The sequence below is a fragment of the Nomia melanderi genome, chromosome 7 (assembly GCF_051020985.1).
Source record: "Nomia melanderi isolate GNS246 chromosome 7, iyNomMela1, whole genome shotgun sequence".
Taxonomy (NCBI): domain Eukaryota; kingdom Metazoa; phylum Arthropoda; class Insecta; order Hymenoptera; family Halictidae; genus Nomia; species Nomia melanderi.
Window position 1 is genome coordinate 8,352,023 of NC_135005.1, and position 23,999 is coordinate 8,376,021.

Below are 23,999 nucleotides of genomic sequence, written 5' to 3' on the forward strand. Positions count from 1 at the left end.
TAAAATAACATATTATATAATTTTTAAATAAAAAATAATCTAGTAAGTATTTAGAATGAAGAAGGGATTATAGGTTTATTAAATTTATTAAAAAATATAAATATCGATGAAAATTCTATAAAACCTTTTTCTAAATTAATTTTAAACAATTAGATAATTCTCATAAGATCAAATTCAACGACGTGTAACATTTAAAAATTCTATTTTATATGGAAGGTAAAAGGATACTATATCTACTTTTACAACTTTTTGTAATTTTATAAAAGTTTCTCTATAATAATTCCTTCTTTAGAAAAAGAAGCACATTGGCATATTATATTGCTGGACATAATAATTCTGCATTCTCGTTTTGCTTTCAGTAAGTTATTATAAAAACAAAATTCTCATTTACAATATAGTCTACTTATGGTTTACGAATATTCTTCTTTATGAATATTCTAAAAATCAAAAAAATTTTATTAAATCACAAATTTAAATAAGTTAATACCAAAATGAGTGGCGCTGTGGCACGCGCCACAAAACTTGTGTCATAGATAAGAACATCGTTTCTTGTAATATCGTCGTGTTGATTGCTGTACTTGTGAGAATAAACAATTTGTTCGTAGCCCTCTAATGGTCAAACTAGAAGACACAATCACACGTCGAACAGACTATATTTTTTTCTACGTTACGGGTGATTATGGCGAGGTTTGCCAGATGGAAGTGAAGTGTCGTATAAAGAATACGTTTATCGAATTTATCAAACGGAGTTTATTGAAGTGAGGGTAAGAATAAAATTAAACTCTGTATCACAGTTTCAGTGAATTTTTGGGTAATTATTGTGGGGGAAATGGACGCTTGTTTTCTATGAATTTACGAGCTAATATCTGTCCTTTCCTCCAGCCATACCCGAGTGTACAATAATAGACTTGGCTGGAACCTGCAGCCTGATTAAATAAATAGTATTGTCTATCTCTCGAACTGCTCCACCAGCAGTAACGCAACTATCCTTCCGTCCGGCACAAATAGACTGATTCAGACGCAACGAAATTTTTTGCCGTTTTATTAAGAGTCGTCAGACACATAACCTTGTTCAGAACAGTGTTTCTGCAAAGACTAATTTCATTGCAATGTAATTATCATCAGTACATATTAATGATCAGTAAACCATATGGAGAAGCAATATCTTCAAAACTATTTTATTTAACGTTTATCGTTGGTTCAGTTATTTATTTTATTCTGGCAGTTTGTTTGCATAATTAAAAACATTTTTATTGTAATAAGTATTGTTCTTTATACTCTCATTTTGATATTTTTTCTTTCATTATAACATTCAAATTAATTACAGATTATTATATGAATTACAACGTAGACATATTTTTATATGATGAAATAGAAATTTATCAATTGAATAGTTATTCGATATAAATAAATTATTAAGCTCCACAAAATTTTGATTCACAGCACAGAAATATGGAGGGTCAACAATTTTGTTTACGGTGGCACAATTTTCAAAATACGCTTTTGAGCTCTCTTCCTAAATTGCTTGACGGTGGTTATTTAACAGATGTCACGCTAAGCGCAGGTGGCAGGCATATACATGCGCACAAAATTATACTTTCAGCTTGTAGTTACTATTTTAAAGAATTATTTAAGGTATTCACAGTACAGTTATCTAAATTCTTGAATGTGGAAATATCGTCTACAGAAGTTAATGTTATACGTTATTATATTATATCGGTATAAATGAATTTTTAGGATTTAAGTTCTTTGCAACATCCTGTAATTGTATTACCGGGCATGGAATATGCAAATTTATGTGCACTTGTCACCTTTATGTATAATGGCGAGGTGAATATTTATCAAGAACAATTGCCTGCACTTTTGGCTATGGCAGATACTCTGCATATTCGTGGACTAGCAGATATAGCTGGGGTAAGAAATCTCATATGTGTTTTATTTATTAATAAATATACAAAGCAATGGTTGCATAAAACATTTTTGGACTGGTAAGTTTACATTATAGTTAATAATATTATAGATTTACTTAATACTTTATTGTTTTATTTGAATGCATATCTCTGGTATACCTTTTTTCTATTCTTTTTTTTTCTTTTTTTTAATTCTACGACTGTTCTACCAAACCTCTCATTTTATTGCTTTGCACATGGAATGCATGATTGCATTTTAAGTATACATATTATGTAATTAATTTCTTGCAAAATTCAAAATAGCATAATATGAATTTTAAATAATTAATTTTATTGCTCTTTTTAGTAATTAAAATTTAAGATTATATTTTCACGCTAATTTATAAGCAATAATTACACTGTATCCAATTGTGTTAAGTTATGATAGCAACAGGTATTTAGTATTATCTGATAAACTACTATTAATTATCCAATGAAGCTTGTCTCAGTGTGATTTGCATAAAATAAGTAACAAAGCATGCATTTTTTTGAACGCCTTATATAAATATTAGCAATTCCTTGCTGATAATTATTTCCTTGTGTCACCTGACATACAAAAATATAGATAACATCTTTAAAAAATGTACAAACATAATAGTGTACAATAATAATAACAATATATATATATATATATATATATTATTTTGTGCGTTTAATAAAGTGTTTAAATTTCCATAAACATTCTGGTTGTATTGACCGGCAAATGCAATCATTTAAAAATTATTTATTAAATATATATAGAATTTTATATTTATTATACTGAAACTAATTTAAAATTAAAGTATGCTTTAAATATTTAAATTTTTTACCAAAAATTTTGCAAAGTTTTACTTTTTACAGTTTAAATTTCATGACTTCATTACTTTCTACATTTCTTTCATTATATTCATAATTCGCATGTAATATAATTAATAGAGGGCATTAATTACATTCTCAAATACTAAAGATTAAAATCACTTTCTTTATAAAGTATTATAAAAAAAAGAATACTATCTGAAACAAATTGCATATTCGCTTCCTCCTTTCTTAATCTTTATATTACCCTATGATCGTGTTGTTTTGTTCAGGTCACTTAAATACATTCACTGTCGTTCCTCAAGAAGTACCTCACGATGGAATTACCTACTACACATGTTATGTTCATACGTGCATCGAAGGAACGATAATGAATATAAACGATATCCACGAGATCAAGGTCGTTGTGTGTGTTGCAACTAAATGCAAGTGGATGCATCCCATGGAACCTTTCCCCATAGAATGAGTTTACAGGTATATCTAAAATAGCTTTCTCCAAAAATCTCTACATGACTAAACTTGGTAGATATTTTAGAACTATTAAGTCTTACTTTTCTTTTTTTTTCTTATACAACATCTACATTGCATTGAAATAATGCTTAATACTTTTTTTTTTTAGTCAAGAGTGGCTATAACAAACATTTAGAATCAATGTATACATATTTAACAGTCTTACGTTCATCAGAAGGGAAGAAAAGATCGCATGGAAACTTTTACACAGAAATAACATGCTAAAAAAAGAACAAAAAATCAATTTGAATCTATCTAAAAGTATATATACATATTGTATATAAATTGTATAATAATCTTGAAAATCTTGAAATCATAAACTATGAACATTTTTCAATACAAAAAAATATTTAGTTATCTCAGAGGCTAGGTAGAACAGAAAACTTGAAAAATAAAAATTGTATCATGTGAAATAAAAATAGTTTGTATTTTTGATTAAACGTTAATATCCCTAGTACTCATAATTACTATTCTTTCGATTGTTTTTTTTTTTACAGAAAAATTCCCGACACGACAATGGTTTATATGTTCAACCCCCTCCAATACAATTACAAGAAAAAACATTATCTGAACCACCGATAAAAAAGGAAAGTAAAGATAGTATCACCAGCGGCGAATCTTTAGAGACAGTTCTGGCTACAGAAACAACAGAGAATACAGAAGAGACGTTTAATGATCAAGAAAGTATACCATACTGTGTAAAGACAAAGCCTTATTATTCTATTAATGCAAAGTTAAATCAGAGAGAAAAAATCAGTATTCCTTCTGTTAATGCTTCGTCTAATAAGTATACCGAACAAGGATATTCAGATAGCGGAATGGATGAAAGTACACCAGTTTTAGAAGATCAGATTACTCCAGTAGAAGACACGAAACCGCCACCTGTTTGGGACGCAAATTTCAAGTTTCTTACGAGTTCCGTCAGTGGTAGAACATCACAAAATTATAATAAATCTAGTGTGACTTGCCTTATCTGTGGGAAACAATTAAGTAATCAATATAATTTGCGAGTACACATGGAAACTCATAGTAATAGTTCGTATAGTTGTACAGCCTGTTCACACGTTTCAAGATCACGTGACGCTCTTAGGAAACATGTTTCTTATAGACATCCGGTAGCATCACCGCAAAAACGTTCACGATACAGTACACCGAAACCATAGAAACTATTTTATTATTATTATTATTGTTATTATTATAGATATCTTGATTTGTATCACGCCCTTCTTTTAGGTTATATCTTTATCAAAAAAAAAGTTAATGATGTGTTACTCAACTTAGATCTAAGTATTCTATTAACTAAAAAAAAATCGAGATTTAAAATTGAAAATATGGTTGCAAATATTTTGATTTTTGTCATTTATTTATTAGAATATTTCTTTCTTTCGAGTACCAGATTTTCGGTTCAGAACAGATGGTATTGCTGTGAAAGTATTTTGATTTTTACTATAAAGTTCTTAAAGTGCTTCCTTAAGTAAGTGGTATGTTTCCTTTAATTACAGATCAGTCACATTGTCGCAATTTAGTCGGAGAAAATCTAATATAGCGTTAAGTAATATAAATTAGAAAAGAAAAAAAACATACAAAGCAATATAAAGACTCTTCAGATTTTTATGATACCTTAACTGTGTTTCCATGGATAAGGTGAACATCACTGTTGAATATAAAAGTTGAATATTTTATTAAACGTGAAAACTTAAGAAAACGATTCAATATAAAAACTTATGTACCTCATCTTTGTAAGAGATATTCAGTACTAGACTGATTAAGAATAGGGCAAGTTGATATATACATATATATAAATTATTATATATATATGTGAATATATATATAATGCCTCGATTATTTTGTTTTTAAATGTACAAATAATTTAAAAGGTGTGATCGCGTTCCTCTGAGACCCTTAGTGTTCGAATTGTTACTGTTTTCTTGTTATCGTTACGCTGTTTTAATAAAGACAGATTAGACAATAAATATTTTTGTTTTTTGATTTCATTTTTCTTTCACAATCAATTCTTTTTACAATTATCCAGTAAAAGTCAAAGGATCAAACAACACTGCTTTTTACCGTTACGCTGTAAATATTTAAAAAATAATTACAGTATGTAAAAATGTTATTTATAATTGACGACGCGCAAAAATGTAAAAAAGTATCGCGGTGATTTTTGTTTATCGATAGTTTTGATAATTCCTTTTTCGTGTATCGAATATAAAAAAGATCACAGTATAATCTGATCGATCATATTCAAGGATCGTATTAAAAAATAATACATAACGTCCTTCGACTACAAAATAAATAAAATGCATCCAAAGATAAGCTCTCAAAAAAAAAAAAAAACGAAGAATAGGAAATATCAAAAATTAATTAAATCTTTTCTATACGCCATATCTTAGTGTTGCAGTCCTGTCCAACTGAGATCAGTGTTTCCTCATCAAGCCAAACTAAACGTGTTATTTGACTTTGTGGATGAGCATCTGAAATAAACACATTTCTGTTACAAGTTCACTTTTTCTTTAGATATAATTTCAGAATGCTGTGAGAAATCTAGATAACTTAAAAAAAGGTGAAATCTAAATATACTTACTTTTAATAATAGTATGCTTTGCTGGATTTGTGACGCTCCAAATAATGATCGTTGTATCTAGGCTACCGCTTGCAACCATAGTTGAATCAGGAGACCATGCTACGGAATTCACTCTTGCGTTGTGGAAACCCCATTCTCTATTGTGCGCGAGCTGCAAAGTAACATTTTATTGAGTAATTTTTAAAAAACTAACGTTTATGCTTGTTCAGCTATAAATTTGAAGCGAAAGCGCTACTCACCCTCTAAGATTCCCACAAGCGTTTAGGAAGAGCAATTATTACAAAGAAATTTGTATGTGAGACACAGATGTACTAGCAGTTACATATATGTTTTGCCCATAATAGATATTAATCGCACTATGTACATTAGAAGCGTGAAATATAAATTTACATTACTAGCAATAGTAAAATGCTGCACTGAGTATGTAATGGCGTATATGATATAAAAGCGGTTAATGATTTGCTTTTGAAGTTGTACGTAAATAGTAAGAATTTTAGTTTTTATAATATCTTTAAATACTAGAATTGATTTTACCTTATATTCTGGAACAACATAAAGAATCACTTTTCTGTTCGCATCGCAAGCCACCAAATATTTACTATCAGGGCTGTAAGAAACATCCGTGACTGGACCTAAATGTTCCAATTCAGTTTTGGGAGTCAGACTTGTGCCTGATAATGTATAAATACGAACCTGAAAATGATATTAAAAAGTTATTGTAGCAAATTCAAAATTCATATGATCGAATAGAAATATGAATTAAAAAATAAACTTACTGTATTGTCCGATATAGCTCCTATTGCTACATCGCCATTGTCCTGATTAATTGACACACAGGAAGGTTCGTAATCAATAGGTACATTTGATACCTTCCGGCCATCTTGAATAACAGTGATCTAAAAGTAAGATCATTATTACCTAAGAATAAGGAATCATTAAGAAATTAAATTATAATAAATTTGCAAGATGATTTTACCTGCCTAACAGTTGCAATTACAACAATGTCATTGTAAATATCTAAACCTCGTGGTTGGGAGTCTAGCTTAATAGCAGATGTGTCTACATAAGCGTTCGTAGCAATTTCCACTGTTCTTAGAGAGTCGTCAATACCAGCGGTATAAAGCAAATTCTTTGCAGCCTTCATGCCGTTAATTTGATTTCCATGTCCGTGACCTTGAACACGTTCATTTTCTCCTGTACTTGCGTTCCAATTGGTAATGTATCCGTCGTGAGATCCAGTATAAATTGTACTTCTATCAGGACTCAATGTTAATACTGTTATTGGTTTATTATGACCCTAAAAATTGTAACGATAAAATTTATTTGAAAAAAATATTGTTATTACCTACATATTTCAATTGTATTACCTTGATTATTCTAATTGGTTTATCGGGATTGTCGACATCGAGATAATTAATAAATCCACTTAATGACACAGAAAGTAAATGTTTTCCTTGCCACAAACAGCTGACCTAAAACAAGAAAAATAAGTGAAGGTTTTACATACGATAGTAACTAATAGTAAAAATTTCTTCGTAATAAACTAATAACGTCATGCCTGTTGATCATCGACTGCTGATCCCATATTAAATTCGCTAATGAGGGAACGAGTTTCCACATCCCATAGTTTACATGTTTTATCTCCAGAGGCAGTTAATAATTGTGTACCATCAGATTTCCAAGCTACCTACAAATTTGCAATAAATTAATAAATAGTATATACAGTAGTATATTCACTAGGCAATGTTGATCCAATAATTTTATTAAGAAAAATTTTATAAGCCACAGTATGGAAGAATAGTTAATTTCCTTACTCCATATACTCCGCCTTGATGAGCTGGTGATCCAACTTCTCCAACTAAGTCTGAAGTTGTACCATCATAAATAAATACTTTCCCGTCAAATCCTGCAGATGCAAACAGATTACCGCTAGGCGAGTAACGGACAGCTTGAACAAATCTAGTGTGTTCCTGCTTGGTCATTCTACGTAAACAAAAAATAAACTTAGTTTGCGACATATATGAAATCTGTAAATCTTAACTATTGTTTAAAGTATTTGGATCACTTACTTAATAAAAAAATAAACATAAATGTTTCTTTTACTTTTTTTGAATGGTAAATATTACATGCGAATCAAAACTTTGATGTACCTTTTACATATATTGTATTGCAGGTACTTACTTAAATTTAAATGGTGGCCCTTCGAAAACAGCAATGGTGTTATCCTCGCTTCCAGTGATCAGTCTAAATGGTCTTGCGGGTCTGAAGTCGCAAGAGTTAATGGATTTACTCTGACCAGAAATTTCACCTACAGATGTACCGGTTTCTGCCATGAATACATGACCAAATCTATATTTGTACATAAAAAACAAATTCATTATTAAATCTGAAACTACATTAATAAAATATTCTGCTAATTACCTCTCCCTTCCCTCTCCAACTACTACCATACGCTGATTATCAGGTGACCATGCTATGTCTTTAATGGGTCCTCCAATGGGGTGAAATTCATTCTTCAAAATGTGTTCTTTATTAACAGTATCCCAAATACGTACTTTACCAGATTGGTCTAAAATAAGAAATTGTATATATTTCACCTATATCATTATATATGTACACACAATATTTTCAGGAATAACTTTTCTCTAAAATTTGGCATACCTCCCGATGCAATGTAGAATCCACTTGGAGAATACTTTGCAACATTAACTGGACAAGAATGTTCCGTATAAATATCCGCAATGGCTGGATTCTACAAAATATTAAATTGTATGTATATATTATTGTAAAAAGTGATGTTTTAATAAAAATAAACAAATTTAAACAGAAGTTAAATAAAATTAATATACTCACATCAATGTTTCTAATGATAACACTGTTGCCATTAGTATACAAAAAGTTCTTCCCTTTAGGATCAGCACCTAAAACAAGGGGTTGTCCTCTTTGTGTCCTGGGCAATGTAGCAAAAATGTATTCTGCAAATATGATAAGGATATTAAAGAAAAAAATTTTAAACAATTTTGTAAAATATTATAATAACACTGTATGATTAATTTAAATGATTAGTTTCTTAATATATATGAAATTACGAAAAGTAACTATGTAATAAAATATATTTTTCGACTGGAACTAAAATACACTTTCTTGACACATTGGCATAAGTCCAGCACATAATATTTGAAATTATTTTGAGCATGCAAACTATACCTTGATCTAAAATTATAATGATTCAATTTCAATATTTCACAGAAAATTTCACTATTGGATTTTATTTAATTGTATTGTGTATGTGTATTTACAAGTATGACAAGTGTAACAACTCTATAATAAGCACACTTATATTATATTATAAATGTACTACAGGAAAATAAAACTTAATTAAAAAAATTTTTAATTAAATTTCATTGACATTGTAAATTTTTTTTCATATACAGTTAAAATATAATAGCATTGAATTTGATAAGAGATAACTATCTCAAGTATTAGTCATATCTATGTGAACAGTGTAAAAAGATAAGTTTGAAGTAGTATTAAATAAATTGCAAGATAGCGAGATCTAAATAATACCGCACTACAAAATAAAAAAATAAAAGTTATACCATGACTAGTACAGTGAACTAGCATACGTGGCTAAATAAATTCTGAAATGTTATGCATTCAATCCATCTTAAGATAATGTATGTGAATCACTGATGCATTTAAAGTGTTATGATTTGACTCGAGATAAGCAACCGGAAAATTAAAAAGAATGATATTCACATAAAAAGACTAGTAATAAAATTATCAAATAGATAATTATAACTATCAAAACGGTTCAATGTTACTTACTTGTTTCATAGGACATTTTTATCCCTTTTATTTTTTTCTAAATAATACTTGAAAAACTCAACAATGAGAATCAGTTCAATGCCTCCTTCGTATCTCTTTCTGCCGCCCCCCCATACACTATCTACCGAAATACTTGTTCCGCCCTTGCCTTATTTAGCTGAGGCATGGAATATAGAAAATATAGAAGGTGAACTATTGCGGACCAGTACAATCTAAAATACAATTTTTTAATCTGAAGAAATATTTTCACTTCGTGAGTGCAAAGTAATATAAGAACATAGTGAAAATAATTACGTAACTATATATCGTTAAATTTGATTAGATAAGCAATGTGTCTTTATTAATATGCTCTATAGAAAATTGAATTGATCATGAAGTATAAAATATTATGAAAGCTGTAAATTACGCAAGAAAATGCATTTGGCGCCATTTTCAAATGCGTTATGTATCAATTAAGCAACGACAAATGTACATAAGAAATAAAACTATCCTACAATATTAAAAATTGAGAAACTTTTAATTCGAACACCCTGAAATCATTTGAGAATAAAGTAATATATCACATTTGATCGATTTTCGCGATGTACGGAATATAAAATAAGTGATCCTTTCAATACTGGACAGGACACTAACAGTAAACTAGATCAAGTTCAAATTGAAACCACGAATAAAAATAATTCAGGAGTAATCTCATTCCGGTTTTCCGGTTATTTCGTATTAGGATAATTCTACTTGTTTTTTGACATTCAACTGCTCATCACGGACTTTAGATTTTGGGGAAAAGATAATCGAATTTACTAAATATAGTTAAAGGGTTTCTTTACAAAGACAAAATACTATGGACACAAAATACTATCGAAATGAAATATCACATTTTATTGCAAGTCATATATACAAATTTGAAAATATAATAATCGTTTACGCTTGTAGTTTTTCTATAATAGCAATCTAATCGAGTTTTACATACGTAAATATAAGACTTTGTATATAAAATCTAACTTACTATATACATGTAACACGTATAGAAAAGACTTCAGTTGCTAGAAAAAATGTAATGTGTTATAAAATATCACGTGCATTACGCGTATACAAATATAGACATTATTTGATAAATTGGACTATATTGTGAACTGTTAAATTTTGTGCAAATATTGCGGTGTGCCAAAAATAAAAAGATCGTATTTTACCATTAAAACTCAATCACATGACGTCTATAAATTACACTATATTTTACACATAAAAATATCTCCCGTTTAATATTACACTAGATATATGTATTTCGCGTTAAGCATGAAAACAAATTTTCAGCGAGGTAAGTTCCCTTACGTCATATTGGCAGACATCTTATAAAAAAACAAAAGATAATAGGGTAATTATAATTGAGAATATCTCTCGCGGAATCAAATGATCGGTGCGTTTAATTAATGAAACTATAATAATTATACATTGAAATTCTAAACGGATGCGATGCAAAAATAAATAGCAATTATAGGAATGATGAAATAAATAATAAATGAATGAGAAGGTACGATTGAAAATATTCATGGTCGGCGACAATTCGTGTGTGAAAGCGAGTAAATGTGTACATAAGCAAATTATATACAGTAGAGTTGGACAGATACCTAAAATCATTAACAACGATGAAAATATAGACCTTAATGGCCGACCAATCGTCAATTAATAGCTCATACGTTGTTATATACGTTTATATTATTTTAAAAACTGACAAGGTTTCCTATTAAACGTTAATTAAAAAACAGTAAGAATGTTGTTCGCAGAAACAGTCTTTTTAAACCCACCATCGCTAACTTTAGATTTCCAGAGGTGTGTTAATGGACAATTAACAATGCAAGTTATTTAAAAAATATCACCCATTTGCTCATTTATTACGTACACTATTGATCAAAGTACAGGATCAACTGAAATGTTGCCCTTACGACAGTAATCCCATTTGATGAAAGCAGACCCATACTGTTGACCAGTAGCATATCTCTTTAAAGATGAAATATGTATGAAAGAGGGAAACTCTTTACGACTAAAATTCTGTAAATAGTTCCTATTATAAGAAACACCTCTATTAGATGTTAATTCTGACATGTAGGGTTTACCTACATCTGTCTAACAAATGATTCTGCCTCCAATCTGCATCATGAAAGACCAGGTTCAGTTATAATTCAGTCGAATGATGCATTTTATGCGATTACCATCCATAAGCATTCCATGGCCGTGTTTAAAGAAGCGAGATTACACAGCGTGTGTGCGCACGGGAGAATACGTTCTTCGCCTCGTACCCGCCAATTCCGGCATCCAAATCGTCTACGACGATGCTATGTACATTCTTCAATGATAAGTCGCGTTCCTTCAGAAATATCGTATTTTGCGTTTCGCGATAACCTCCTGAAATAACCGTCTGTCGAATGGTGCGCCGTGCCGATGATTTTTAGTCTGGGAAAACGTGCTTCCCATTGATCCTTTGCCGTAGAACGAGCTCCTGTCAGCTTCGAGTTCTTCGACCGACGGCACTCGAGGGTGCCTATACTCTTCGATGTCTTCGTCGCGTGGCAATGGACGCGTAGAGTCCTCTGGAACCGGTCGACCGTCCGGATAGACGCGGATTACCATTGGTCCGACCAGATATGGACCTGTGTGCTCCGCAGGTGGTCGAACGTAGTCACGCGACGGAGCTGTTTCCTCGCTCAGGCCGTTTGTTTCGCTGTCACTGGTGGCTGTAATGATAAAAGAAATGTTTACAATTAAATATTACAATGCATACAATTATAGAAATCTGAATTTCAGCTAATTCAATGTAATAGGGGGAACACACGCGATTGGAATTTTCTACGTATGTATGCGCATCACAGGGTTCCAAAGTTGTCGATGAGCTTAACGTAGAATCGTGCCATTAGTATTAATTTGAAATCAACAAGGTGATTGCTCGGTGAGCAAATTCGCGTTTTTATGAGACGTGAATTTAAACGTAACGGACAACGGATCCCAATGCTTACTGGTCGTAAATATTTTCAGCACGGCCGGGACCGACCATGTCTAAACGCATCGTTCGCGCCGCTTATACGGACACGAGAGTCATTTTTTAACATGGACGTGACCTCCGCATTATGATAATTCAATGCGTAATATTTTCCCGCTGGGCTGCATCGATGCTTCCTACTTCCGGCAGATCGATCGTCGGTCCATGATTATTCTCCGCAAGGACTCTTCGAAGGGACGTGTAGGAATCTCAACGATTCCGAGATGCCTCGCCGTTTATAAGTACATATGTAAGTACATAGTTCCTCGAACACCGAACAAAAACGATAGAGTTTCGCAAACGCTACCCTTGGTAGAAAGTTGTTCGATCAAAATTGCTAACGCAGATTGCTCGCTTACATGAAATATTCTGGAAAATATTACTTACACGAAGGGACTATGTTCTTCTACCACTATTAACACGTTCACCACCATGAGAATTTTAAGCGTTTTGTGTATTAGTATTTATTCTTCCTTAAAAATGACAAATAGTACTAGAAACAATTATTACTGACTTGGTATCTAATGTTTCACTATTGGTTAGTTACCTATGATACTAAATATTTTTATCCGATATCAATTTTCTTATTGCAATTGTTTTCATGCAATTTAAAAGCTCTGATCAACGATGACTACCATTGGCAGTTAACGTGTTAATCCCTAACCCTGTGATTTCTTTCGCAACTGTGCTTGATAAGACTACATTATCATTGACAATTTGGTAGCAAAAGGAAAGAATATTGTACTTATTCTCTGTCTACGTTTACTCTAAAGGTTAAAGATAGACGATACACGAGTAATATTCAATTTATGTTAAAAATAAATAAATAACATTTCAATTTGTTGTATCCAGTTTGAAATTTTTATCGCGTGTCTGACAGGATATTATAAGAGAAAGGGTTAACTGAAACATTTACCGCGTTCCATATAATACAAATAATATAAATTTGTTCGATATACTTTTTCCGGGAGTAGTACAAATTAACTATCTTGCCTCGTTCTCTCGGTACACCTTCCTTTCTCCATTAACGCATTTGCATACACGTATACATGGATGTAAGTACACAAAACATTTTTTTCGTAAATAGATCAGTTACCGTCATTATACAAGGAAGTCCGTCGAAGTGAAACTCAATGGATCGCGCGAACAGATACGAAGATTCATGTGCACGCGTCAAGATGCACATACTGGTAGTCCTAGAAAAAGTGAAACCTCATTTTTCGATTCACGGAAACGGGATTTTCCGACGTGTTTCGGCCTCTAATTACTTCGTTCGACGGTTCATTTCAATTCCGAACTTATTTTTTTGTTTGAGTAATTCCCGGCACATTCGAAGAGAATTCGCGCGATGCTTTCCTCGGGAACGAGCATGCTGGCGTGTTGCTCCTTGGAGAAAACGTGAAAGTGCTTTTGAAGAAATTGACCTCTTTCCGACTGTCCGCAGCATCAATACCCGCGTTCTCGCTTCGTATCATCGGTTCGTATGTAACTAGACTGATTTCGATCCGGCACGGTTAAAAACAGACCCGAAATCACTCGAACGTCGCCGCATCGGGTGGATTGGGTGAAAGTGCACTGAAGAAAAGCGGTCGATCCGAGAACGAGCGTCGCGCGCTATCAAAACGCGATCTCGTTCAGGGGAAAAGATGGAAAAAAAACTTTCTAGTGGAACGAAAGCGATTGAGACGGTGGCTGGAACTTTCTCGCGGCGCCATTTGTTTTTGTTTTTGTTCGTTGGTTCGTTCGTTCGTTCGTCTCGGGTCACGAGTATCGGACTCAGATCCCGGCCAATAAATTACTATACCCCCGTAGAGTCGCCAGCGTTCCCTGCCATTTCAATTTTCACGGTTAATGTAAAGGTTAATTAGCGCGTCCCGCCAATCAGCTCGCTTGTTCGCTTGCCCGTAATGCAATCCTGCGGGGACAAGCTAATCTCATTCACAAACAGGTTTTGATCTCCTATCGATCGAAACTTTCACTCGCTAATTATCCTTCATGCGGTACATTGAGTTATCTCTTTACTCGAACTACGCTCCGCTAATAAACCCGCTCTCGCGAGTTTATGAACCCACTCTTCGATTCCCGCGTCGGTGTTTAACATTTCCTAAGGCATGTAATGAATTTCGGGTAAACTCGAATTTTTCGTCGATTATTAATTCATCCTCCTGTTGAATCTTTCATCGATTTTTAATTCGCCATTTGCATCTCGTTTCCTCCCTGAATCATAATTTCATTCATTTTCTGAATCGTGAATTTATTTAGTTTCATCACTTTTTATTTTACATCGTACCGTCGACGTTTTGTTCCATTCGCTTCAATGGATTTTAATTTCTTTAGTATTCTGTTTAATAGCTTGCAAATCGCAAAGTGCAATATTATAATACTGATATGTTATATTTCGCATTAAGTAACAATTGAATGAGTTAAATGAAGATATTATCATTTATTCAATTGTTACTCGATAAATAAAAATATCGCGTTACCATATAAAAGCTTAGATAGAAGAAGAGTATTGTAATGGTTCTTTTTTACTTGAAACGCGGTTTAAAGGAAAGCCTATATAGTGGCATTAAATTAATTTAAATGAAATGAAATTTAATTAAAGTTGCATACATACCTAACGAATCAAATCCGGTTGTGAAGTAGGAGTCATCCGGTTCGTGGCCAGTCCTCGTCGAAAACCCGTTCTTCGCCATAGCACGCCATACTGCGGCAGAAAATCAGTATTAATTACTTATAACACAAAATAATTATTCATTGATCGAAACACAAATGATTCTTGCCGTTCAGGTCGCAAGCTGTTTACCCACGACCTGCACGAATTATTTGAATTTCTCAAATAAAGCCATAATAGCAATCAAAACGTTATCAAAGACTGCGCTTACTCATTTCCTTTGCGCCGTGCTGATACGGATCTAATTTATCAAGAACAGTATCATCCATGTTGGCTAAATTCCGTAGACTGGAGACCAATAAATTTTTGTTGCAGTCCGGCATCGAAGAATCCGCACAAAACTTGGCTACCTGTTGGCTGAACATTCTGAATAGATGGCTAATCTGAAACAAAATAAATAACATTAAGCATGAAATATTCAATCGTTTTTAAAATTACTGCTCTATCTCGAATGTAATCAATGATTAGAAAAATAACATTTCTACAAGTAATTTTTATGAATTTAATTAGGAAAACAATTATGGGTCAATTATGCAAAGGGTCAAAAGCAAACTGTTTAAAAATGTACCGATCGATAATCGAATTTTAATATATACATCTTTTTTAAATTAAAAGAATCATTTCAAATTATTCTTTGTAGTAATTATATTAAACTACAGTATAGTAATTATATTGAACAGTACACACAGATGTATAGGCGCTTTCTTAAAAATAATAATCAACGGTAAATAAACGTGGAAAAACCGGTAGATCGTCAGCGAATTTTTCCTTTGTTTCATACAAAGTATCGATCATCGCGAAAGCTGTTTTCCATTCCGTACGCCAATGCATTCCGCGCGCGTCCGGTGAAACTCGGCAATGTGTAACGCGCGGGATATCGGTTACACGACAGTTATAACAAACAAATATATATGCGAGCCGTGGCTCCGCTGTCCGTCACGTATCGGGCCTGATTGCGATACACGCCTTTTTTTCGTTTTCGTCACGATAAATTCTAACCGTCGCCGCGAAACATGCCCCCGTTCGTGTTCGTAACGTAAAGCGCAATAATCCGGGTGTCCACACTCTTTTGGCTCCATCTATGGATAAATGGTTACGAGAATGCTCGACCTTAGAATTTCTAATGATATGTGTTTCCGTAACAGCTTTCGACCCTCTCGAAAACGCACGTCCTAACGGCGGGGCGAAAAAGTGGGGAAAAATATGTCCAACTGTTGACGACAGACTGCTTGCATAACGGTGGAATCTTTTCGAGACACTTCCCAATGGTACCGGTCTCCGTGATAGACACGCCATTTATAAATCTCGATTTCTCGCCCTTAAAATATGTTATGAATGTCTTATTCGCTTTGCATTTCGAAAATGAAATGAAAGATTTTAATAAAAAGAAAAAAGAAAACCGATGATTTAATGGAAATCAAAATGTTGTCGACGGTCATGGTTTAATTGGTTACAAGAACATCGGTTATATTTTACGCGCGACGCACTACGCGATACGTTTGAGTCTCGACGGACTAGATGGGCAAGGATGCACGATTTCCGGTGCTGACCTAGATAGATCGACGACGTGATCGATGGCGGATCATTGTACCGTCTCCTAAAGGATTCTGGAAACAAGAGAAAGTCGAGACAACTGGGATGATAGTTGTATTGATAATTGGTACGAAGAGATAAAGAGGTTATGTGATAACCTAACATGTATGATTTGAAGTTGACCGTAAATATAATATTTTTATATTCATCATATATCATATATCCATCGCTTCATTCACTTTTCGGTTTTACAGAAATATATATGTGTAATATAAAAATGTGTGTGTATACGTATTATTATTATTGTTTTGATTGTATAATTTTTTTGATACTATAAGTTAATAATACATGTTAAGCTACTTAAAGTCGATTAGCGACTGTGGTATACAAGTTCAATCCAAGCGTGAATAAAGAGAGCGTTCTTGAACTTCAATTGAACGAGCAACTGCTTTTACTGGCGCGTATGCCGCAAGCGGCCATAATATTTGTAATGCACGCGAGGCGATGAAATGAATTTCACGCTTTTTTCCTCGCTTAAGAGAAATACCTCTGAATACAACCATAAACGGAATCCCAGAACATAAAACAAATCTTAACTTCCACAAATACAATAAATATATCTGTTATACCGAGTCGGAATAAATTTTCACTTGAGATAACCTATATTCCACTGTTCGTTATCATGGGAAACTTACAACCATCGTGCCATTGTATCGATTCCTATAATTGCCTATAATTGTAATTACGATAATGACTTTGACTCAAAGTCCTTTTTTTTCATAACACACTACACACTTTGTACATGTTGTGAACATGATAATAATTCGTGGTTGATTTGAATAATTATGCAATTTCAAGATTGGATTTGAATTAGAAAATTTTCTATGAGAATGTTGTAGTTTTAGTCGTACACATCGAACAACTTGAGAAATGTTCGTTAAAGTGCACCAGTGAAATCACTGATCGTCAACTTCTGCGCTTGAGAGTATTTCGATGGGGGGAAAAAAAATAACGCAACAAGAACGGCGCAATGTCACGAGAAAAGTCAATGTCCGAGGCGCGCTCGCGCAATTGCACCCGACTGGACTGTACAAATGTACGGGGAAAGAATTTTCAGCAAATACAGCCGATGGTGTTCGGTGAAAGTTTGATTTTGCCAATATTATTTGGCCATCAACAGGGTGGGCCTGTATTATTGAAAAAGTAAACAAAATTACTCCTTTACTTCTTTCGAAAATTGATAATTGCCACTTTTGTAACGTTTAAAAATACAAAACTTTAGAGGTTTCCATTTTTATTTTTATTACTAGGTTTCTATAATTGTAAAAGAAATTAAGTATCAGAGATAAGTTATGCTAGGTCATCTCATAACGTCGTTTTCTATGCAAACTTCTAGTGTAAAAAGTTCTTACTTACTGACCATAGTTATGTATGACCTTTTCCCATTCTTCGATCAAGTTTATATTACTTGATTAATCAACTACGAACATTAAATAATACAAAGATCAAAAACCGATATTACTTATGAAAAGACTTAATATTTTGAAAAAAAATATTTTAAATACTATTTGAACTATTAATGTCATACAGTTCGGATAAAACGATATTTCAAATAGACGGGAAAATTTCGAGATAATGTAAAGTATGAAACGAAATACTTCAATTTCATATTTCAAATGTATAATATAAATTACCAAAAGAACTTAAATTCTTAGATATATATTTACTATAACCCAAGAACCTATACATTTGTCCAAATATTTTACTTTTTAACTCATAAATATTATTAAAAACAATCTACACTATTAACTATTTAAAATGATATCATAACGATGCGTATCCGCTATAAATGAAAAAGAAAAAGCGTCCTTAAATCAACAGTCTTCGGCCACTTTTCCAGACAAGATCAATTCCATTAGAACCACACAGCTGCTGTGAAACAATCGAGAGAAGCAAGGACACTGGAGCAGCATTCAGTTACAATTTTTCTACTAATCGCGCGAATTACAAATGACAAAACCTTCGAACAATACGTACTTTTTCATCCCGTGAGAGAAATTCCCACATCGGTATCGCGGAACCAGTGACGCATAGGGTATGGCATCCGAGTGTCAGGGCAACGGCGAAAATCACAAATGTTCTGGAATTTCTCATCGTAGACATTTCACTTCTTTTTTGTCCGTCCCGATAGTCCGGAGAGCACACTTTTTACACACGGCTTGTTCAACGTATCGCACAAAAGTGTGTGTGTGTGTGTGTTATGTATACAAAGTTTGGCGTTCGAACACCTCAGAACTTCTCAGAGGAAACACCGCCTCGAAGTGCAATGGGTTACGTAGAAGAGCGTTCGCCAATATAGAATATTCGTTGCTCGACGAAATATCAACGGCACCGTTGTCGATGAAAGTTCACGTGGAATCGAACGCGCGAAACGGCACGACTACACATTCCACTTGAGCGGTCTGTGCAAACTGGCCTGCTCCCCTTCGATCGCTGGATTATATGTCTCGTACCAGTGACGTCTGCGCGCCCACCCTACGGCCCCCTCTCCACCCTACTTTCAGGAGCAGAGTCCACGGTTTCTTCCAGTGTTTACGTCTTTCCAGGACGTCACCGGGCCAATAGAAACTTTCGTGCGAAATAAAAAATAATGATTTTCTGAAATCGATCTCCGCTTGATGCATTCAAAATTTCAAAACAATGGAGCCACGTGGTTTTGTAGCTCTTTTTCTCGGCATAATGAACTCGATAGAGAAAGATACGCTGTCGATAAACTTTTTATTTACTAGTAACTGTTTTTTTGTTTTTATAATGAGTGATATGGGAATAAAGAATTGGTGAAACAATGAAGTTGCTAATAAAAAGTTGAGCATAGATGTAACTTCTATTTGCCTTGTTTATACGAAGGGAAACTTCGTTTGCCGTCGTAACCAGTGTATAAGTTTTACTGGTGTACACCACTCGTCATCTCAGAATCTAAAATAATATTAACTTCTTTAACAATTACTTCTTTTTTTTAGATACACGTGTAGTTCTTTTTCGTTTTGCTTTAGTTTCCCGTTTCAATGTATATTAGAGAGTGCATTTGTCCTGCGTTCGAAGTGTATACTCGTCGTTGATTGATTTTATTATACATCCTGCGAGAAATTTTTAAGGCAGAATTCCACGGTTGACTGGTTAAATATAATTTCCAACGTTTCAGTGCCGGTCGTGTCGGTTGTCGGTGACACTTGTAATTGACAAACTGAAAAACTGTATCTGTTAGTTGATTTTAATTAGAAACGGGTTAGAAACGGTATACGAGGGGAAATTGAGAAAACCTGCTGGGGATCTGACTGGAAACGGCTCAATCTTGTTCATCCGGTTCTTCCAGCTCGTTCGAGTTAGGTCCTTAGAATCGCATTCTTCAGGTTTCCACGTCCTTCGAAATGTTTCAAGTTCAACGAACATTTGTTGATACACGTACTTTAGTACGAGGACCTGTGTGCTACAGTTACAATGAACTCGACTGTGTTTCGGGAACAATTCAGTGCAAAAATTTTACTGGTCGCAAAATTATAGTTTTCTGCAGCTAATACTGCACATCGTCTTCATAGATATATTAAGCGGTGCCTATATCGCCAATGCTACGCTTATTTACGATTTATTATTGTATAAAAAATATATATACAGGCGTTCAAGGATCTTAATGACGTGGGTCATTGGTTGGACTATAAATTAATATTCGTAGAGAAATACTGATTATTAATTAACCGCGTTGTTTGGCGATGCTTTGACGTAGAGAAAGTGGTGTTTCACGGAAAATATCGCATTATTTAGATGGCAATGTTAATACCGTCACGGTTACAATTTAACTGAAATTCTTATAATATCCAGATCAAAATAATTTCCGTCTTTCTTTTTTTCTTCGTTAGTAATAAATTCAAGTACTTTAACAATAATAATAATAATCATATATTAAATATATATTAAACAAATTATTATTATTATTATTATTACTGAATTATAATTTATTGTAGCTTTACACTTATATATGGTTACTACTAAGTATGGAATCACTTAAATTAATTACCTATTTATAACGTGTGAGCGATAAAGTATGGAGAATGATCGTCCCTTGTGTTACAATGATAGCTCTTGAAGGCACACGTAACGCACGTTGGTGATGGTACACGAAGGGAATGATAATTAAAATCGTTGCCCGCTTACATTCCCCTGATACTATCATCAAAGATGCGAATCTAATATTCTATTGCCCATTCGTTGCGTAGAAATCACATTTATACATTGTTCCCTAATTTCACTTTCGCAGTTTCCATCCTTTTGTGTTACAAAGCCACATAATTATAACGTAACCATAAACGTCTCCGTGTTGCGTATTTCAACATTTGCAACTGCAATTCCTGAACATAATTTAGCTCGCGTCGAAAAAAATATTCATTACGTTTTTAACGATACGTACAGGCGAATATAGCTGATTATCGTGCCCTTTAATGCCAAAGGAGATTGCAAATGTAACGCCGGTACGTGTAAAACACATATATGTATGTTTCTACGTCTCGATCCATTTCTTTTGTGGTGGTAATACTTCCCCATGGGGATGACCAACGTCGGGACTTAAAGAACGTAAACCTGTTTTTACTTGTAATGGATTTTTAAAAAATTTTTTTCTTGGATTTTTTTAATAATTTTTTCTGAATCTTTTCTGAAGAAATTGATTAGTCAATCAATGAGGTTACTTTACCTTTAACCTATACTTGGAATAATAACTTCACTGAATATAATGAGTCCAGTAACTTGAAGCTTTCTTTTTCGACAAGAAAAGTTTGCACTGGCGCAGATGCGTACTACGAAACTATGATTCGCATTATGTGTGCATCTAAGCACCGGCAATGACGAGTACTCGGTTGTTACGGCAACCAGTGTCGTTCCAGGTAATCTCTACTATCTCGCAAGTTCGCTGCACATTTAACAGTCAGCATGCAGTCATCCGACTATTATGTCATTCGTATCTAACGAGAATAGATCTAAGTAAGAGGTTCTCAAACTTTTCGACGTGATTATCGTGTACAGTGGAAACACTGTTTCTAAGTATCATTGGTCTTAAATAATCGACCACAAGAAATATTTATATTTTTAATAATGATCGTTACCAGTTACGATAGGTATACAAAATCGAGTATATTATTTTAAAAATTTCAATTTCTTCGCTTGGCAGTTAAGAATTACTTATCAACTTATGAACGCAACAGTAATTTATCGGTGTCTCGGTCGGTAAATCAACGCATGGACGATAAATACACTATAGTTAGATTCAACAATTTGCCCAAATAGATTATTCTTAGAAAAATCGTATATGGTAGTGTTCTACTTTCCAAATCGATTAATCGTGCACGATCAAACGTGTCTGTGTATTCACGGACTCGCTGCTACCTCTGATCCATGGAACGTTCTCAGGAATCCAAGCGATTTCAACTGTTTTAAAGAGCAACTGTGCAGAAATTGCGTAAAGGGGTCAAGGAAGCTCTCGATAAATCGTGATTGATTTTTAATGGATCAACTATTTTAATGGATTCACCGCCTTTTCCTAGTTACGTGAAGCACGCTTGTCAAATGCATTAAAAATTTGATAATAAACATTTATCAATAATTCGTCCATGTGTTCAATAAATCAACAACAGTATATACATAACTTGAATTTTTTCCGAATTCTTCGAATTATTTCATTAGTTTTTGCTGTAAGATATTTTACCTTGAAAGTAAAATTAATAATAATTACATATGCACAGTAAACAATAACCAAAAAATGAATTTGAAGGTATCAAAATATAGTGTGTAGCAAACTGAAAGTACTGGATACAATGTCTATTGTACACTGAGACGCAGAAGTCGATTTTCGCATTTGTTGCTCTTACACGGTGAACCCCATCGTTCCCACAACTATTTTTCTTTGTTCCCGAACCGTGAAGCGTTTACAGTCGTCACGAACACACTTCGTTCCAACTTTGGTTTAAACGTTAAATCGTACGAATAAAAGTTTGCGTTTCGCTCGTTGAAGCGGTTCATCTTTAAGATTAGCGGAAAGGGTCAGTGATTATTAGGGTGATTATTGTTGTTTTTCAAAATTATAGTTTTCCTTAGGGAGGAGTAAATAGCTTATGTTATAGATTATTCAAATAAATCAGTCGCAATATGGAATCACATGTACTTGCATACGTTAATCGCACCTGTTGTCTGAACGTTGTAGCATTTTTAAAATAGTATATAATCTACACAAAATTCTTTAGGAAAACCTTAATCAATATAGAAGGTAGATGATCTGAAAAGTCATAGCGGAAACATAATTTTGTTATTATTATTTTATTATTATTTTTCTCATTAAATGAAATTGTCTAACCGGCCTCCCTAGTCTCCTCTTATTACATTATTATCGTATTGTTCATAATCATTGACAGAAATTATTCAATCATAGAAAGTTATATTCAATTTGAGTAGTGCCGCATTTCAATCTTACGAGATTCGAACTGACTTCCGTGTGTAGGTGTTAGGTAGCGCCAGTATCGGTTTAACCAATCGCGAAAACATTCGTATATTCGCAACCGACAAAGATCATCGTAACTCTTTCAGGGAAGCGCTAAGCATCCGGCAACTATTACGTCAACCGGAACGAATTCCACACCTCTCGATCTCGGATGGCCATCCGATCGTTACGACGACAAGGGGGGAAGCGATTTTTCACTTCCTTTTTCGGCGTACCACGATGTTCGCGTCCGGTTCTGCATTCTATGCTGACACAAATTTTCAATGCAACGTGCATACACGCATCCTGTCATGTAAAATGATTAAAAATTTATAAGTTATGCATTCGTAACATTTTACGTGCGAATCATAGAAAAATGAAAATTCCAATGAAATCTCCAATAAAGCCTTTTATACAAGAAACAACCGTTTTTTCCTTTTTTTTCTATTTATTTACTTTACACCTTACATCTATAAATTTGCATAAATGTCTGCAATATAATGATTATAATATATTTCGTATATTTGTGTGTGTTAGCTTGGTTCGTTGAATGTTCAGACGATATGTAAATCGGCCCT

The 23,999-nt window shown here is 33.5% G+C and overlaps 3 protein-coding genes and 1 long non-coding RNA gene across 17 annotated transcripts; 1 reads left to right on the top strand and 3 right to left on the bottom strand.

The window, feature by feature from the left end:
• The first annotated feature begins 547 nt into the window (after positions 1-547).
• On the top strand, positions 548-5,555 carry LOC116424159 (uncharacterized). 3 transcript variants are annotated; one of them, XM_076369033.1, is made up of 5 exons: positions 548-811; positions 883-1,111; positions 1,444-1,635; positions 1,738-1,914; positions 3,752-5,555. In XM_076369033.1, exons 3-5 carry the CDS (start codon positions 1,453-1,455, stop codon positions 4,415-4,417), a joined length of 1,026 nt encoding a protein of 341 aa, XP_076225148.1. In that variant the 5' UTR covers positions 548-811; positions 883-1,111; positions 1,444-1,452; the 3' UTR covers positions 4,418-5,555. The 3 variants fall into 3 exon arrangements, with proteins under 3 accessions (XP_076225148.1, XP_076225147.1, XP_076225146.1); XM_076369032.1 differs by having other exon boundaries at positions 548-764; XM_076369031.1 differs by lacking the exon at positions 883-1,111 and having other exon boundaries at positions 551-764.
• Positions 5,228-9,844, bottom strand: flr (actin-interacting protein 1 flr). The gene is made up of 13 exons (XM_076369030.1): positions 9,667-9,844; positions 8,692-8,813; positions 8,500-8,590; positions 8,260-8,407; positions 8,020-8,187; positions 7,653-7,821; positions 7,397-7,525; positions 7,206-7,310; positions 6,815-7,135; positions 6,615-6,734; positions 6,373-6,531; positions 5,839-5,989; positions 5,228-5,728 (listed from the first exon to the last, which is right to left on the bottom strand). The coding sequence occupies exons 1-13, from the start codon at positions 9,680-9,682 to the stop codon at positions 5,619-5,621; spliced, it is 1,809 nt and encodes a 602-aa protein (XP_076225145.1). The 5' UTR covers positions 9,683-9,844; the 3' UTR covers positions 5,228-5,618.
• Positions 9,845-10,516: 672 nt separating this feature from the next.
• Positions 10,517-19,402, bottom strand: Reg-5 (Rhythmically expressed gene 5). Of its 10 annotated transcripts, none has more exons than XM_031970540.2 (5): positions 17,597-17,924; positions 16,479-16,975; positions 15,580-15,751; positions 15,312-15,401; positions 10,517-12,392 (listed from the first exon to the last, which is right to left on the bottom strand). In XM_031970540.2, exons 2-5 carry the CDS (start codon positions 16,662-16,664, stop codon positions 12,028-12,030), a joined length of 813 nt encoding a protein of 270 aa, XP_031826400.1. In that variant the 5' UTR covers positions 16,665-16,975; positions 17,597-17,924; the 3' UTR covers positions 10,517-12,027. The 10 variants fall into 10 exon arrangements, with proteins under 10 accessions (XP_031826400.1, XP_031826407.1, XP_031826402.1 ...); XM_031970547.2 differs by having other exon boundaries at positions 16,919-16,975; positions 17,597-17,916; XM_031970542.2 differs by lacking the exons at positions 16,479-16,975; positions 17,597-17,924 and adding an exon at positions 18,939-19,402.
• Positions 19,403-19,576: 174 nt separating this feature from the next.
• LOC143174705 (uncharacterized) lies at positions 19,577-21,761 on the bottom strand. Of its 3 annotated transcripts, XR_012998934.1 has the most exons (4): positions 21,646-21,761; positions 20,974-21,517; positions 20,222-20,388; positions 19,577-20,145 (listed from the first exon to the last, which is right to left on the bottom strand). It is a non-coding gene; the product is annotated as an uncharacterized LOC143174705 (long non-coding RNA). The 3 variants fall into 3 exon arrangements; XR_012998932.1 differs by having other exon boundaries at positions 20,222-21,517; XR_012998933.1 differs by having other exon boundaries at positions 20,222-21,542; positions 21,646-21,755.
• Between the last annotated feature and the right edge of the window lie 2,238 nt (positions 21,762-23,999).